At 29.1% G+C, this 20,271-nt stretch overlaps 1 protein-coding gene across 1 annotated transcript in view; it reads right to left on the reverse strand.

Moving 5' to 3' along the window:
* Positions 1-2,728: 2,728 nt before the first annotated feature.
* Positions 2,729-20,271, reverse strand: part of Fas2 (neural cell adhesion molecule fasciclin 2) — a 29,405-nt gene continuing 11,862 nt past the window's right edge. The window contains exons 13-15 of the mRNA XM_088268301.1: positions 10,484-10,682; positions 7,379-7,486; positions 2,729-3,006 (exon numbers count right to left, since the gene is read on the reverse strand). Coding sequence (XP_088124427.1) covers positions 2,865-3,006; positions 7,379-7,486; positions 10,484-10,682 — 449 coding nt within the window. The 3' untranslated portion in view covers positions 2,729-2,864. The remainder of the gene's footprint in view (positions 3,007-7,378; positions 7,487-10,483; positions 10,683-20,271) is intronic.

Below are 20,271 nucleotides of genomic sequence, written 5' to 3' on the forward strand. Positions count from 1 at the left end.
ACAAATGTCAATATGAAAGTATTAGTATATGGTTTATTAAATATTTTTAAAATAATTAATATACCATATACTAATGTTAATATATAAAGCTAATATTAGAATAAGAAATGGGTATTAAAAACAAAAAAACAACTTATTTAAAAATTTATTTTATTTAAGCAGTTTTTCCAGTTCACATATAAACGACGCACTTAGCTGTATTAAACTTCAATTTGAAAAAAGGAAAAAGGGTTACACACATCTTAAACTAAACATTTTTACAATTTTATGGAAAGTATACACACATTATATATTTCTTTTACGAGAAGCTCCTTTTACGAAAATATACGAACATGTTTTTGCGTAAGACGAGAAGCCATGTAATGATTAACAACGCCATTATAATAATTGACCTACAATATTAACTGAAAACGTAAAGACGGTCCGATAACAAATTGTTTAATAATTTTGTAAAACCTCGACAGAAAAATTAGCGTAACTGAATTTTTTCAAAGTAATTTTATTGGGTATTCAATTAAGTATATTAATTTTATAATGATAGTATTGTAACGGGGCCTGTTGAGGTTCAAAAGTCTGAAGGAAATGTTCCTCCAGAAAATAAGTTATTTTCTTTATATGTGTACAAATTCATGTAACAAAATCTATTTTTCCATTTGACTAGTCTCGTTTTTCTTAATAATAAGTAAATCGCAAGCAATATTTTTAGGCAAGGCTATATAAATTTAAAAGCCGGGTCTTATACGTTTTAAATCAAATCAAGAAACATTTTATAAATCAGAAATACTTACTGCAAAGTCAAATTTAATATTACTACGTATTACATAATCTAATATTTTTTAAAGACGTAATGTAATTAAATTTAATATCTGGCACTTATGTAAATGCGTTTATACAAAACATCAAAAAAAATATTGACAGTCAATCAAAAAAATATACTTAAGAATTTTCATTTGTCAATTTAGAAAATTATTTTATGGTGAACAGATGGAATATAAATAGTGATATATATTTTTACATACTAAGCAACTTGTCAATCTAATTTTAATAAAAATATACATTATACCATGTATTCTGCTGCCATAATTTTAATAATAAATATTATAAAAAAAAAAAAACATGTTTGAGACGATACAGATGCTAAAGTTAACTCTCTTAAAAAATATTTACGCGTCATTTTATTGATAGATATACTTGATTAAAAATAGTATATTTAAAGTATTAATAATATTTAATCTAATATAATTGATTTTAAGTCGAAGAAGTATGTTTTTGTTAGTTTTTAATTTTGTTATTAATTTTGTATTCAAATAAATTAAATATTATTTGAGAGCTGAAAATGTAAAATAAATTGAAATGAGTTTAAAAGATAAAAAGCTTAATTATCTTGGTTACCTCAGTCAAGCTAGATATTTAAATTACGCTCATTATAATAATAATATATATAAACTTACATTAACTACGCACATTAAATAACTAACAGAAAATTGGTTCTAAGTATATCATCAAACACTTAAAATTATTCAGTTGACACATGGATGTTAGAGAGTGAATTTATATTTATTGTGTAATATAAAAAAAAGGTTTTAACAGTTAATTTAGTTTTATGTAAATGTTATAATTTCAGTTCGAATTTCAGTGCTTACATAATCAAATATTTTGTATAGTACTACATTTGTACAGAGTATGTGCAAACTGTATTTCCTAAATACAGTAAAACCCCTCACGTCTGCTGTCAGCTGGTCTCCTCTGGTTGATCGGACCGTGTTTTTAATTTTTTTCTATAGTAAGTAATTTTTTACTATATGCTACCTTCAATTTTTATATGTAAATATTATTGTATTGCTCGTTTTCAATAAAAAAAAACAGCTTTTATAACAATACAAAGTAAATTTTGAGATCAGTGTTTATTTTGCTGTAAATCTGTATTTTTTTCTATATTTTTGGATAATCCGTCCTTCTTTGCGTTCCAATCATACCCCCCAGTTCCAAAGGTGACAGATCAGAGGGGTACTACTATAAGAACATAAAAATTAATACAAAGTTTGTTGTGAACTAAAAATTATGATTTTTATTTTATTTGTTTGGTCCGCAATTATTACATCATGTTTATTTTATTATTCAATGTTTATTTGATTAGTTTTATGTAAAAAAAAACCTATATTTTTGTTGTTATAAACCAGATATTGTATTAACATTTATTTATTTTACTATAGAGAGTAGTGTAAAACGTCGTTAAATTAATAACAGTCATGGAAATTAAATAAATAAAACATGAGTCCAACCAATAAAACTATTAAGAATAAATAGTCAAACAGCTGCGGTATGGCATATATTATATCATATTGATAAGCACACAATATAATACTAATTATATTTAATTTTCCTTATTATTTCTAAACGGTTTTTTGGTGAACAGGATAAAAATCCCAAACCAAATAAATATCTTTATTATTTATCAAATACAATAAACGACATTCGTTAAGATAAAAAGCGACTGAATGAAGGGAAAATCACAAGAACTTTGATCAAATTAATGATAAATATTTAAAAATTAAATCTTAGGATTAATAAATATATTTTTATATAAAAGAGAGACATTCTGAGAGTAGAGTTGTCATGCCCTAGTTTTTTGTATTTACAAGTAAGGACAGTGAACATTCTCATATTTTGTGTAATGGAATGAATATACGGTATTAAGTTCAGTTAGCCGGAGAAGGTTGTCGTAGTGAAACCACCATTATCCATGGGAAGAGAAAAACTCGAGTTTTGAATACTGATACTTCCAACATCTGTCATCGCCGACTCAATAACACGAGTTTCAACGTAATAACATGTTATTATGAAGCGAAATCGCGAGTACATTTCTACACTGCGGAGTTTTTCCCGATGATGTCTCCAGTTTTGGCGTGAGCTCTCCTTCCGTCAAACTCTACCGAAGTGTTTCGCATCATGGATCCGTCTATGATGGCCCGATCGTTGCAATCCTTGAGAGGCTCCTTTTCGTCTCTGTTGAACATACAAATGCAAGATGAAATATGATGAAATTCGGGTATTAAATGTCAAAACATTTAAAGCGAACGATGAAAATATGATTTTAAAATAATTATGATTTAGCAGTAGCATCTTCAATACTAGCATTAAAATCGATACAAATTTCCTATAATAAATAATAAAGAGAAACCTTATTAATGAAAAAAAAAACAATCCCTCAATAAACATTGTAGGTACGAAACAAACTATATGATATGGCTGGCAAATCACAAAATACAAAATCACAAAGACAAGTTACATATAATTCTATAATGATCATGCAGTTTCACTGAAATATGAACAAAAATAAATCTGAAAATAAATAACATTCAATAAAAACATGTATAATACAATACAATACTGAAAAACTAAAACATTTATTACGGGTTGACATATTCAGGTCAATACTAGGGTTCTGAAAATATGATATTTTTTAAGGGTTTATAATTATAAATTACATGGATGAGAGGAAAAATAAATACATAAATTAATAATAACTTTAACAAATTGAAGAATTTTTCATATTAAAGAACCATTTTGTTATGCATAAGTCACAAGGAACCTACTACATATATGCAAGTGTTTTGATGTTATTATTTTATTTATATGATGTTTCTAGACTTAATTATAGAATGTGAAATTAAAGATAAATGTTTAATACAAATATCTTTATGTAAGATTGCGGCAAGAATGAAATGCCGTCCTGCTGTTCAAGGTGGTCAAGAACCAAGTGCTTCCATAGATTTTTTTTATGGTAAGAATGTGTTTTAGCATCTCTGAAAGCTGAAATGGTGTCAACTATACAATATATTTTAAATACACAAAATATATGATTTTGGAGTAAGCAGTATACATTAATGATAAGATGATTATTGTTAGAAGTGAATATATAGTTAGAAGTGACCTGAGTATATGTATAGCCCGTTGTCTAGTGCCGTGCAATGGAAAGGAGAAAGAATGTGAATTGTGTTAGTTTTCTTACATTGGCGTGGTAGCTACATAACTATTAGGTGTGGCAGGACATCGGACGCAAGTGGCAAGCATATAACATAAGGGAACATAATGTCAAGTAAGTCTCAAAGTTCAAACACACAATGTAAAAGGTACGTTGGTGCAATTCTAGTACAGTTCCGTTAATGTTAACTCGTCAAAAATGTGTTTTTAACAACTTTTTCAACCCCTGACAATATTTGAACTAAGTTTTTTTCCCCCATAAATTACCTGTGTACTTTTGTTTAGTTTGGCTTTACAAGAGTGGCGTAAACAATGAGCTAACGGCTAATTAATTAAATTAAAGTATGATTACTAAATGATTACTTCTATTAAACGGTTATATTTCAGGAGTTGAAGATTTTTTTCTCTAACTTTTGTCAGCACCTAATGTCCGCCTCCATAGTGTAATGGTCAGCACGTTAGGCTACCGTTCTGGAGGTCCCGGGTTCGATTCCCAGGGTGGGGTCAAATAAATATATGTGATTTTTTCACTCTAATATTTATTCAATATTACTCTGGACTGGTATCTGAAGCGGAGGGCTGATTGCCTTTTCTTCATGTGTTAACGATCAAGAAACACTGCGTTTATCTGATGCAGTGCCGTATGCACCATTGAGGTGCGGATAAGGGTTTGAAGAAAAATTATGCAAAGGGCACTGCATCAGATTGATGCAACGTTAACTTGATCATTCATTTTATAAAGGCAACCTCAACCCTGCGCTAAAGGGCCAGGGCGAAATTATGATATATAAATGAAAAATGTCTAATTATGATTTTTACACTCCTAAAAACCCAGATTTTTCCTCAGAACCTACAGTACAGTGACCAAACACATATACCGCTACGCTATGGCGACAGACAAACTATTAATTTGTTCTCATAAATTACTTGAATGCATCAAGTGGGTTATAAATGTGAGAGCTGAAAGGATGTGGCAGAAGTAAGTCGGTTTTATAAACAAGATAATATATAAAGCTGACTCAAAGACTGAATGGATGAATCCTTTATCCTGTATCCAGAAGTATTGAGTATATTGAAGTCAATTGGTTCCCGTTCCCCTGACATTAACAGTAATGGTAGTAGAATTGGGCCAATTTCAGGAAATGGATTTAAGTATTAACACCTATTAAAGAGCTCTGTAGGTTAACAAAATTATAATAATATCTAAGTCTGTAAAGTTGGTTTTAAGTGTGTTATGTTTAGTTTATAAAAATAAATCCTTCATGTGAGGTACTTTGTTGTGAAAACAGTGTTTTCTCTTGACATTTATGGACAATATGCTTGTGCCAGCTTCAAGGGTGAAACAATCTGGATTAAATGTTTTTTTTTTAATATAAATAATTTACTGTGTACATGTGCATGGAAAAAACATCAATAAAAATAATATCACATATTAAATTCAAAATAGGTACATATTTGATTTGTGAGAAAGAAAAAGTGTGAGTGGCTAATATGATTGAAAAGAAAAAAAAATGTTTTAGAAGAAATTTTAAAATCTGTGTTAATGTTGTGAAATGTTCAATGAATGATATTGAGATATATTTATGAAAGCTTTTATTCTATTTTATATATGTAAATGTATTGTCGATTGAACAAAGATTAAACGAAAACTAAGGCATATTGACCGTTTTCAGCAAAGTATAGTTAACGCCAGTAACGTACATATAATTTTGTTTTAGTAAATCTTCAAAAAATATATAAATATATATATATATATATATATATATATATATTTTGCCGGGAAATAAAATATAAATCAATTAAGTATTTTTAATCGTTCGAGAAAATTTTATCAAAGGTGTTGAGAAGGTATACCGTAATATGGATTGAAAACGAAATTTAAAATCAGATCATATTGCAGCTATTATTATGGTGAGAGTAAAAAATTAAATTAAATTAAATATGGTCTTACGTAAAATAATAAAGCTCAAACTTAAATGCATGCATCAAACTAATAATTGTATAAAAAATAAAATGATGATTTCGGTAATACAACAGGCGTCATTACAAAAGTAACCACCGTGACGTGGATAAACCATAACAGCAATAACATTTCACTTCGATCGGAGCATTACAAAAATGACAATTTACAGAGAGAATGAAGAAATGCTACCTACTCTCAATTACTGAAAACACTCTGATGTACTAATTTCAGTTTAAAAATACAACACTGAAAAAATAATGACGTTACTTATCTGCCAGACTGTAAAAACTTATTGATTTTTGCTGATTTTGACATTTAAAGAATATGTAAAATAATATGTATATTTTCAACTAATTGCATAATTTAAAGTAAAAGGCACGTCATAGATATATCAACATATAAATACTTCAATATCATACTATTTTTGTAGGTCTAAGCGACCTGTTATTAAAAATAGGAATTAAATTATGGTTGTTGACTTGAACCTAGAAACTCTGACTTAGAGTCGGCAACACTATCCACATGACCATAACCTGATTGATCCGTAAGATTGAAAAAATCAAAGTTGTTTAATTTTTTATACTTATTTTGAAAATGTATTAATGGATACCGCATCAAAACAGTGCACTATAATTCTAATGACAAATTTGATGGCAAGGTCATAAAATTCGTTATTAAAATTATCTTTTACAATATAGATACTGCACTATGTATAATATTACATACTGTAATATAAGTCCTAAACTAATTTTATCATTGGCTACTGAGGTCACACTTATATATTTCATATATAACAGACTGGAAAGTTTTAAGGAAATAAATCAGGATTACATTATATGTTGTTACTTATTAGTGATGCTTTGAGCAGCTTTACCGCATCAATTATTGATTATGGAATGATTATTCCAAAACCGGTAGTATTAAAGTAGTGTTTTTAGTGGTAATACACAAAGTGAACGATGAATGATAAGGAGAGTGGAATATTACCATACCACAAAGTAAAAAATACTTTTAATAAAATTAAACATACTTTTAAAAAAATAACACTATTCGTTAAATAACAACGTAATTTTCTTTAAGCCCAGGTAATAGGTGACGTAATATAATTTTTTAAGTACTGAAAAAAATTAGTTTTTTTTCTAAATAAGTATGAAAAGGAAAAAGTTATTGAAAGGTAAGGAGTTTTAAAAATAAAATTTAAATATTTTTTCGATACATATTCTGAAAAACAAAACAAAAATCAAATATAAATGCTAAAAAAAAATTGGGAGTGACCTGACGTCCGGCTCTATGCGTTGCTGGAAGCTAACTCAATTTTATTATTGCGAGTATGGCCTTAATAAATAGAAACATTAATGTATTGCTGTGTTGGTAAAGTGAAATGCGATTGTTGGTCGGTTTGTTATCAGCGTGTGGCGTTGGCGGTCTTACGTTGGGGTGGTGGCGAGCTTGACGGGGGGCGGCAGGGGGGCGGGCGAGGGGGGGGCCGGGGGCGCCTTGTTACTGCAATAAGGGAGCGGGAAGCGCCAGCCGTACAGACTGAGACAAACATTTACCTCCTTCAGAATTATCCTCTCAAAATACAGAGTAAACTGTTGGTGATCTCCCAATTTCATACGGACCATACCCTTCATTTTTCCTTCTTTCAAACCCTCAACTGCACCCGATAGTGCCTAGGGCACTGCATCATATAATTCATTAATTCATTTCAAACCCTTATCCGCACCCCGATGGTGCATAGGGTACTGCATCATATAAACGCACTGTTATCTTGATCGTTAACACATGAAGGAAATGCTTCAGGTACCAGTCCAGGGTAATATTGAATAAATATTAGAGTAAAAAAAATCACTTATGTTTATTTGACCCCCCTGGGAATCGAACCCGGGACCTCCAGTACGGTAGCTAGCGTGCTGACCATTACACTATGGAGGCGGACATCATATAAACACACTGTTATCTCAATCATTAACACATTAACACATGAAGGAAAGGTGATCAGCCCTCCGCTTCAGGTACCTTCAGGTAAGCCTACTGATTTGAAAAATATAAGTTGAACAGGATATTTGTATTCTTGTGTATTTTTTCAGGGTACATTTCTCTTTAATATACATAAATTACAGTAAGTAATCGTAGGAGGTACAAATAAGAAAAATAATTCCTCATTATCGGGTAGGGATCCTCATGATAGGGAAAGGGAATTTCTGGATTACAAAAAGTAGATTTTGTAAATTGTTTTAATGCATGAATAACTGTATAGAGTGTATGTATAAAGAAATGTGAGTTGTGTCTCTTTTTATCTCAGAACATGTATGGAAAAGTGTTGAAGAAACTCAAGAAGTGATATACATACTATCACTACAGGAATCATGCTCTACGGAGGTCATGTTGATGTTGAAAATGATCAGACGGTGGACAGATGATTTCGGTTGAATGATTTGTGAATGATGAACATTCAAAATGCTTTCACATTAACCGAGAACTAAGAAATTAAAAATCTAACATTGAACATGGACAGTACAAGTCATTACACCAAGAATAAAAAGAAAGAAAACAGAACTGGAACTAAGTTCCCTTTCAATCTAAAAACCTAACATTTATCAACATTTTGGTGAATTATTAAGAAAAGTAAGAAGTAGTTTTGGTTATTTGAATGCGAAACATAGATTTACCATAATATTAAATTAATACAATACTTTCAACTGTGTAGCCTACTTTCAAAATCCACCAGATCCAATTTTATAAGATTTTAAAATATGAACATACTCGGTTTTATTGTTTAAAATAATTATATACTTGAAAACCCTGCTAAAAAATACTCAAAAACAGCGTTATATTTCAAATTCCGCTATATTCATGGAACTTGCCTTCTGGCCCATATCGGCCAATCAGAGAGCGGGGATAGGTCCAAAATTAAGATGACGTCATTATCGGTTTGTGTCTTGTGTTTGTTTTAAATACTGAATAATTTTCTTAAAAAATGGAAAAATTCTCTATTTCATAATTTTTTATCTAAAGATAGATAAATCTTTTAAACAGAAATGTTACCTGGAGAATTTTGCATTTTTGTAAAATCGACTTACATGGATCAGGCAGATTTTGAAAGTAGGCGACACAATTGTCTTAAAAAGAGTTTTTTTTAAAACAGTTGTTAAACCTAATCCAGTTAGTGAAAAGTTAGAAAAATAAATTACCATGGAGATAGATACATTCTATTTTGTATTTATTTACATAAATATGGGTGTCTTAAGCTTTTTTATATTAATAATCAGGAAACTATATTGCTTGTTAAAATAATTATTTGTACATTTAAGAAATAAGGTCAAACTACAAAAGAAAACAGAATCAAGGATTAGTATGAAAACGATTCAGAAAGAATCAATCTTCTTCTTCTAACCCTTATCTGCATCCAATGGTGCATAGGGCATTGCATAGTAAAAAGGCAGTGTAATCTTAATGTTAAATACATGAGGGATAGGTGATCAGCCCTGCACTAAAGGCAGTTATAAATCAATATTAGAGAGAAAATCACTAATATCTATTCTCCTGGGCATCGAACCCAAGACATCTAGTATGGTAGCCTAACATGCATACCACTACACTATGGAGGCGGACTACACTGGAAAGAATCAATAAAATCCATAAATTTTCTTTACAAAAATGTCAAATAGAAAAGGTATTGTGTTTATTGAAACATCATTTGACAACAATTTATAGGCACCGTTGGGTAGATAAGGGCCCCAAATTGTAAATTGATTCAAGAAAAACTAATGTTCAATTAGTCTAGCGCTTGTGATGTATTTCTCATACTTCTTTACTATACAATTCTTTCCATCTGAGCGACTAGACTGTAACAATGTCTTATCACTCAGATGTCCTTTTTTTTTAAAATACCTTGTTATTTATTTTTACTTTTTTTGCAAAAATCTTAGTATATTACCACTCATAGAGATTTTAGTCTACCAGCTTCAAGACGTACCCCTCTCTTCATCAGGACAATTTTAGGATGGGTACGTCTTAAAACCGGTACACTAAAACCTCAGTGAGTGATAAACTATCATTACTAAAATTTTTGCAAACAAAAAGTTAAATGACTAACCACAAAGTAAACACTGTAAACATCAAACATTAATATTTTTGTTTTTGTTGAATCGATATTGTTTCTTCAATAAGTCAGTATATTTCAAACAATATTTTTATTAGTGAGTAGATCATTGAAGAAACAAGATTTCTTGTTGGGTAATATATCCAAAATTAAACAAGGTTTATTGGATTGAATTCTACATTTATTTATGTATATGTTAATATGTGACACTCAGCAACACTCAGAGTGTTTGATAATGTCTTAATAAGATGAAACGCGTCACATATTAACATATACATAAATAAATGTAAAATTCAATCCAATAAACCTTGTTTAATTTTGAATATATTACCCAACAATTCAATATGGAATTCTACCAACTGTCTGCAGTTACAATAAACAATATTTCTATTAGTGAAAAGAAGAAAATGTCATTACTGTTTCGGGCTTACCTTCCTAATTTGGCCTCATCTTCTTCATGCTGTTTGGATTTACGGTGACAAATGGTAGCAAACACTCCTTGGCGTCGGATACAGCAAAGCATCAAGTCCACAACCAGCAGCATGAGAAGCACGCCAGCAATGACTATTCCAATAATTGCCGCACTGGACAATGCGGGACCTTCATGACGGTGTACAGCCGTATCCAAACCTTAAAAATATTTTCAATATTAAAAATTACTCGAAACATGAATGTATAAAAAGATCTATTTAAGCAAATTAAAAAAATATTTACAGGTTTTAATAATAAAAAATAATGATCGGGTTAAATGTAGAATATATCGTAGTCATACAGGACAAAGTGACTAAGTGCATTTTTTAGAAAAACGTGATCATTGACTATTTAATATCTAGCTAGCTTAATATCGCCCTAAAAAAAATCTATTGACTTATTGAAAATGACTAACTGCAATGATGTTTATTTTCTTGCCAAGCAAAAGTGACTTAAATGACCCTCCTGAACATTTTATGTTTTGTTAGTTGGTCACTTTCTCCTGTACGACTACGATATGTGTGATAGAAATTATTTAATAACTACACACTTATTTTAAATCTTTTAAATTAAAAAGTTAAAATGTATTTTTTTTAATAATATGTACCTATTCATTTGGAACATTTTTATTTTAGAATTTGGTGTGTTGTGATTTTATTTCAATTAAAAAATTTAATAAGTAAACATTTTTTTCAATCAAATTGTTTTTTAATATAATATTATTACTGTTATGTAGAACTATCCTACATCACACATATGCGCATATCTTGGGAGACGATTGCTCTATAATAGGTTACGTACATTGACATATAATAGTAGAATTAGTTTGTACCAAGTCTCCATAAAGCACAGTTGAGTTGGGTGTGTATTCGGAGTCATGGCATCGGAGTGTGCCAGGTGAGAATTTTTGGGAGCTAAATATTAAAGCCCTAAATTAATGTAGGTAAAGGACTATATATTTAGCAACCAAAAATAAAAATCTGGTTTCCTCGTTTAGGACTCTGAATACATAACCAACTCAACTTTGTTTCATAAGTAACTTGGCTTAACTGACAAAATGTATATGTTTAAAAAAAAACAGTTAAGTTAATTTTTAAATACTTGAATAATATATAATATAAAAGAATTTTGTACATAATTTGAAAAGTAAATAAATTTTTAAGGTATTCAATTTGCAGTTTTGGTTCAGTCTAGATGAATGGAAAGAAAGCATAGATTTTTAATACGTATACTCGTATAACTCGACTACGGTAACAATGAAAATATTAAAAATCTGTAAAACAACAATGCGATCGAATATATTGAAAATGCTATGTGACAGAATCTGTCAAGAAGCACACTATCCGCCATGAGCAATGCTTTGTATTGCGTTAGTTGCTATTAAGTTTGAAAGATGGCATTGCCATTGCGATAAAAATGTTTTACAAAAAAAAAAATTACATCTCTTTTGTTACATTTTTATAGATAGATGAAAACATGCACATAATTAAATGTAACATTGTGTTTCAAAGCTATCATTGAATGAGTTTATGAGATCAAAGATTGAAAACAATCATTTATTTTTTCATTGATAAAGATTGGATTTAGGACGGTTTTGCATAACAGTAACAGTATGATGTTTGGAACTGGTAGTAATAAATGTGAAGAGTCTGTGGAAAATTGCGATTCATGGTTAGTATAGCAGGTGAGGCTCGTGTCGATGGTTGATGATGGCTGATTCGATAGTGAAGGTTAGGTGCTTGTAGTTTTTTCACAATGAAGAAATTAAAATACAGTGTAAAAATTAACATGAAATAGAAATTTTTCCAGTTTGATCAATCAGGACTTATATGATTGTATTGACAAATAATTTACGCAATAAAGAGCAGTGGTTCTTAACCTGGGTTCCACCGAACCCCAGGGGTTCGGTGAGTTAGTCTCCCGGGTTCAGTAGAGGTCAAAAAATACACCCGACTAAAATAGTAAGATATATTAATTTATCCAATAGATCACTAGATCTATGTACTAACATTCATTAAAAGGAATATATCAATTAATCTAGCTATAAATTTTTCCAATTAAGGGTTCAGTGAACGCGCATATGAAACTGGTGGGACTTGGTACCTCCAACACGGTTAAGAACCACTGGCATAGAGTATAATCAAACTGAAAATATTTATTAATCTAAGAAACCTATTAATAAAGGCCATCACCACTTTAAATGATGGTTGTGAGTGTGGTTTTGCATAATATCCTATTTGATTGACAAACGAAAATTAACACCACATTCTAGTTTTCAAATAATTATAATAAATCATCACAGATGGCATGCTATGTTCACAAGAAACCAAAAAAGTTGATCTAGAGAGCAGAAAATAAAAACGTTGGACGTCTGTTTGAAAAAGGCAATCCTTAAAAAAAATCCATGATTTTTTTTTTAATAAACATCAACGTGCAAGACTAACGGCTACCCACTTTAAACAATATGTAAAACAATGCGGTGTCTAACACTTTGTATAAAAATAAAAATATGCTTCATACAAAATTAATGATAAGAAATGATGTAACATACAGTAATTTGATGTTAAAAAAAGTTAAAGAATACTCCAATGATGAATACATAAAGATAATTCAGAATAGTGAAATACTATGATATGTAAATTTAAATTTTGACGTCAAACGAAATATTTGTTTTAAATTACAAACCTAATTTGTAAAATAAAATGCTCGCATTCTAAAAATATCGAGCAAACATGCTATGCGTCTTTAACTCCGGTACAAAAAACTGATCACGATTGTTTTGATTGATTAGTAAAGAGAACAAGGCAAGCGTTGGGTTATCGGATACTGAAATTGTCTACAGTTAGATACAAGAGTTAAAGTTGAAAGTAAGTAAATTAATTAGTGCTAGAATGTTAATAATAAAGCCAGCTTCACTGGAATGCATAACATGCAGTTAATGTTATACATGAAGTATTTATGTCATATTACCTTTAATATTCACGTTTGGAGGTGTTTATTGGAAATGTGGGACCTTGCCATTAGTGAACACAACTAGATTAGTTAATGTATTTTCTTCGCTTGTACTTGTAACACTTAGACACATCTTTTTAAAATAATGTAAAAATTAACATTCATATACATTGTTATCATCGTCAAACACATTAAAGGTGTAGTCTAACCAAAATAATTATCGAAATTCTATTTGAAAACAGAAAACAGAAATATCACTAGAGAAAGATGATTTTTCTCTCTTCATTTGTTAAATACATATGTTACATGTTTGGTGCCTAACTTTGTTAAGTAGTCATATTCCTATAACATTTTAAGTTTATAAGATGGAAGTAAGCCTTTACAATATGCGCATTTGTTGATGCATTGCCACGTTTTTAGCAGAGAAAGAAAGAGGTGCAATGCAAGAATCTAAATAAGGACTTCGGTGATATCAAATCTTTTATGAGTCATAGGGACTGTTCCAGATTTGCGATAAAGAAGTTAAAAATATGAATTGAAAAAGGACACAAAATGTCAAATACTTCAGAAGTGGAATGGTAGGTCTACAATTGCGTTTCAAAGCAAATTGTCATCCCTAAGGCCAGATAAATTTCCATGAATAAATAGACCACAATCATCTCACTCAATCCTTACATGAAGTTGTTCAGATTTAATAAAAATCTTTTTACTGAATACAACAAGCCTTGTACAACATAAGCAAGGCAAATAAAAATGATAACTCCAACATATGAAAGAAAAAAAGAAAAAAATTATGCACAATTTACAAATATAAATTTATATGACTACCTAACAAAATTAAAATGCTTCAAATACGTCTTCGGTAATGAAGCTATTTTTTGCTTACATCATTTTGGCTGGCACCAGTCAATATTATTTTGGATATACTACACATTTAATGTTACATAGATAAAATTAAATAAAACAAATGCAGGTATACAATAGCATAGATTTAACCACGTTCTTTATTAATAAATTAACAAATATATTTATAATAAAATGTTACATTTGAAATAAAAGTGATATTGAATGCTATCTGCAAATATCTCTAATATGGCCAGAAGCAAAATAAATTATTATGAATCGTATCAGATGTTTGACCGTACATATAAAACATTAAGTGAACTGTTACAATATCCTGTAAAGCCTTTTTACTATGCAAACATGTATTTTTAAGTTGTCAATTTTAATTTGAAATTTATAAAACCGGTACCTTTAGAGTTAGGTTAGGTTAGGGTTACATGATTTAAAAATCTCCTAGCGGTATTTCATATTTAAAATATAATGAAATATTAGCAGATCACCAATGATGGCATGATGTATGAAACAAAACAAAGTACTTTTAATATGAAATTCACATATTTTATCTAGTTGAATTTTGCATAAGACTATGAAGTGCATTCTTTTATAAAATATAAAATAAGTTTTCAAGCCAGCCTAGATTTATTAAAATTGAATAAAGAAAAATAAACTCAATTATTTATATCCACTAACATCCTTCAAAGAATTTACACATTTACTATTTAAATTGTTTTTCCTATGAATGAAAAAAAAAAGAATTGTATATCTAGTATAATCAGTAGGTAACATTATTTACATGAATAAATATTCGAAATCGTTGAAACGTAAGTAAATTTTTAAATTACATGGGGCGCAACTGGTATTGATGGTTAAAAGGATATTATTTTAGATATACTAATAAAAAAATCAAGGTAAAAAAAATATATATTTTCATTGAACATATAATGCAGTTTACAAACTAATTGTTTATTGTTGAAAATAACGCCTTTTAAATGGCCGCCAGGATTAACTAAACATTGTTGAAGTAGTGATTGAAAATTCTTTGTAACTTGTAGCAGCATCTCTTGATTTATTGCTCTGATTTCTTGAGTAATGTTGACTTTTAATGCTTGTTGCATTTGAGGCCTATTTACGAAAAACCTAGCCTCCATAAGACACAAATTTAGGTTGGATAAATTTCATGACTTTGAGGTCAATTCAAATCACCATACCAGGATACATGCAGGAAAGTAAGTTTACACATATAATGCAGTTGCATTATATGTGTAGTAAAAATATTCATTTTTGACTTTGGTTATTTCATTAGTATATTCATAATAAAACTCTGGAAACCATCAAAACCCATTGCGCTACCCTGTACTATCAAGTCATTAGCAATATATTGTATAATATGTTATATATTTAACATCAATACAATTAATTACACTCATAAATTAATAATTCTATCAATCTCGAGAACCAGATATTCTAAATATTTAGTAATGAAGAATTTCTAACAATGAATATGATTTTATTATTATAAGAACACACTGACAGCCGTAATTAGAACAATACCATAGAACTAGAAAATGATTATGTATATTTATGGGTGACAATCATTCGTCATTCTACCGTTTTCCGATACAAGTAAAGCTACCAATGAAAAACCAACCACGCAAAATGCTTATTGTCAATTTTAAGTATTAGAATCTAAAAATACACGCACTTCAATATAAAGAACAAAATATTCAATCTCTATACGATTATTGAACTTACAGATACAATAAATATTTACAATCTTTTTATTTGTTTCGTAGATGTTTTCTCATTTAGATTTCTGATGCCAATTTTTTCTTAAGTGTGTAATGAAGTTATGTGCACAAATCTACTAATTAAAGTGTCAGATAACATCTTATATAAAAAATGCTTAGGCCAATATCAAATAGTCAAATAATGGTCTAGTAATTATCAATTCAGTCCCTCCATTTTACCCACCGTATGATATGATATTCTAAAATCCTTCATTCCATGAATCGTGATGAATCTTGATGAAAGGAGATGACTTTTTTTGAAACCAAAAATTATAATAGAATTCTTTCCTGTGATTTCAAAAACTAATATATTAATAACATTATATATGATGTTGTTTTATTGATGTAAATGGCTATGTAATTTCATAATATAATAATGCAAAGCATTTGAAATATGAAATGCATTTTTGGTCCTTATGGATAATTTCTTCCGGTGTAAATTTAATCCCTATTCATAACAATATAATAATAAAGAAAAGTATTTTGGTTAAGTACTTATATGAAAAAATATCACTTATTAAATATTACTCATATTTAATGAATTTATGAATGATGAATGTCTTTTTCGAAAACTCAAATTATTTATAAGTACCTTAAAACTTACATCAAAGGGTGATTTGAAAACTGTAAAAAATTGCTTGTAGTCAAAATATTGATATTCCATATAACATACTTCGATGGATGTCTATTATCTTAAAATTTTATAAAAATGCAAATATGTAAAAGTAATTTTCAAAGATTTTTTAGAAAGCTATTTTTTTGTGAAAAGTACGTTTGGATAAGCTGGTTTTGATCATTTAAAAAGTATGGCTGTAGGTTTATGAGTATTCTCAAAAGCTTAGAAATGTATTCTTATGTTGTTTTTAAAGGAATAGAAAAGCAGGAACAGAGAATCGTAGTCAGTAAAAATAATTTATAAATCTAGATAAACCAGAGAAAGATCAAAATTTTCTGTTTGAGTTCATCTGATAATTTCATAGTCTCTATGGAAAGGCTGTAACTACTATGTAGAGTTTTTTTAGCAAAGAAAAGTTATAAGAGTAAAACATATAAAAAAATTATAAAGGCAACGTCACCAAAGGATAATATTGTTAAAATAATTTACAGAAAAATCTATCACCAAGAAATGAACAATTTTCTACTGGTGGGATAAACACAAAATAATTCTTGCACGTTGATGTCTCTATACTAATCTTTAATGAACGGTGATTGGAAATAAAATAGCATGTGTTTATTTACACACAAAACCAGTAAAAACTTAATATATACATACGTTACAATGACTCTTAAAACCACCATAAGTACTAAATATTTACAATTTTTTAATATTTTATATATGATTAATATTTAAGTGAAACAATCAGTTATATTTATGAACACCATAAAATTGTTAGAATGATAATGATATTGATAAAATTTCAATAACATAAAAACAATAATTATAACAAGATTATTTTGTAAAATTCTATTGGCAGCTTAAATTATCACATTAAAGCTGCATTTGTTCATTGAAATACCATTAATTTCAAATACAATTCATAAAACACATTTTTTCATTAAAAATCTCTGATGCAAATAAACACAATGAAAAAACTGTATATATTCTTTACAACTATTTATAAATTTAAGATTTTAAATCAACACACTTCTTTTAGTTTATTTGCACAAAACATATATTTAAAAACCTGGATTAAGCATATTATCCTGATTAAATTAAAGAATATTTTACTGGAATAACAATTTTATATGATCATTGCAATGGGCTAAAGTACACTCCGAATACCATTATTGTACATAAAAATAAGTATTAGTAAGGTTAATAATGATGATTAGCAATATTCCCTTCACCAAAGATGTTGACGATGTTGCTCTTGTGGCACTTCCATAGTAATTACCTGGATAGGGGAGAATTCCATATATATTGTATAAAAAATATGTACATATTACATAGATAAGGGATACATATTATAAAATAGATATTTTACAAATACTAAAGGCAATATTTTATTGTTTCTTTTATAATATGAAGCCCATGTAATGGGAACTAGTAATGGCATTTAATGAAGCATGTAGATTAAATTATAATTAAATTCAATTATGCTTATACAAGCAATAAATAATACTCTTTCAGTTGACTAAAAAAATCCTAAATGCAAAGATAAACCGGAAATGAACATCATTTTTACAAGTATTTTATTTCCTTATATTTATCTAACTAACTAACTAACCACCACGCCGCTTCACCGTACGGGTAGACAGAGAGAATAGAACGCCACATCACTCTGTCTTTGCAAACATTCTTCGCCTCTTCCACGTTCAGGCATCTCCTTATACACATCCGCCGATTGTTTCGACTCCTAACCTGACCGCTTTCAAGTATTTGGCATACCTGATCATGCCAAGTTTTTCGCGGTCTTCCTCTGCTCCTTTTTCCAATTACATTCGCCTCATAAATTTGTTTTGCCGTTCTTTCCTCACTCATTCGTTCTACATGTCCAAACCATCTCAACACACCTTTCTTAATTTTATCGATAATGCTTATCTCAGCTTTGCATTCCTTCCTTATTTCACTAATCGAACATCTATCATACATTACTTATATTTATCTAAAAATCTAAAATGTTATTGTCTTCAATGGGTATGACCATGCTTCACAATTTCTTTTTCCTAATATGTAATCAAACGGCTTTGAAACAAAATATTTAGAAAGATATCTTCCAACTTACTTCTTCAGAATTTTAAAATTTAACACAGCCTACTATGTGTGAATGCATTGAATTTTTGTCCATTTAGGACTTTATTACAATACATTCATATTTTTTTATTAAATTACGCAGGCAGACTTCCGAAAAGATGGAAAGATAGCTGGGAGTCAACATCCCAAGAGCGACATGCGGAGCCACTAACAGATCCCTACGATCTACAGAAAGAAGAAGAAAAAGAAGAAGAAGAAGTTAATGACATTATGTATTACATATCATCAATAATAAATTTATTGATCTAACATATATTTTTTTTGGTTGAATATGATGTTTTGAGTAAACACTCAGGACATCATATTTTATCTTCTTCGTGACTATAAAGTTTTTTTAATTCATCTTACGAATTTCATATTGATCTAATTAGTTAACTTGATATATAGCGCAAAATACAGAAAGTAATTTTCACAACTTGCTCATTCCTTTCAACAACGTCATATCGCTCACTCCTTTCAAGAATGTCATAAATAAAAAATTGTTAATTTTCAGTTGTGTACGTTTTCGGAATGCCAAGAAAATGTACTATATCCCAGCAAAAGTACGCATATTTTTTAACTTAATATTTACCCGCTACAGGGCAGAAAGTGTTGTTTTTGCATTTTGAAGAAAAGGTATTGTTTAATTATTTTTTTAAATATACTAAATATTTTTCAAATGGAGAAAAAACCTACAGGTTTTACCTAAATAGATCTGTTGCACAGTAAAAAGTTCAATAAGTGGCTTGATATTTATTTTTAAACATTGTATTATATTTTTAAACTTAAAAAACATTCTCCTGAAAAATCAAGTTTTTTGATTTATGATGTTCTTGAAAGGAGTGAGCGATATATCAAAAATTATCAATTTTCAGTTGTACATGTTTTCGCAATGCCCAGAAAATGTACTACATCCCAGCAAAACAGCATATTTTTAACTTTATATTTACCCGCTACAAAGCAGAAAGTGTTGTGTTTGCATTTTTAAGAAAATGTTTTATTTTAGTATTTTTTTTAAAATATACTGAATATTTTTCAAATGGAGAAAAAACAGTCAGGTTTTACCCAAAAAGGTCTGTTGCATAGTAAAAAGTTCAATAAGTGGCTTGATATTTATTTTTAATACATTTAATTATATTTTTATACATTAAAAATGATCTCATGAAATATCAAGTTTTTTGATATATAACGTTGTTGAAAGGAGTGAGCGAACTGTTCATTGAAAATGGAAAAAGATATTCATTTCCGGATAACCTAATAGCATTTTTGTTGTTCTGTGAAGTTCAGATAAAGAAAAACACCTACATAGTAATCCATTTACACTAAAAAGAAATCATACTATGGTCTTCAAAATATGAAGAGTTTTACAATAAAGTTGTTTTCCGCTAAGAATAAAAATAAGTAAGTAATGATCACACTACGCAAAAATCTA

This window comes from Brachycentrus maculatus, unplaced genomic scaffold, assembly GCF_059751285.1.
Source record: "Brachycentrus maculatus isolate JH-2025_06_01 unplaced genomic scaffold, ASM5975128v1 h1tg000316l, whole genome shotgun sequence".
NCBI classification, from domain to species: domain Eukaryota; kingdom Metazoa; phylum Arthropoda; class Insecta; order Trichoptera; family Brachycentridae; genus Brachycentrus; species Brachycentrus maculatus.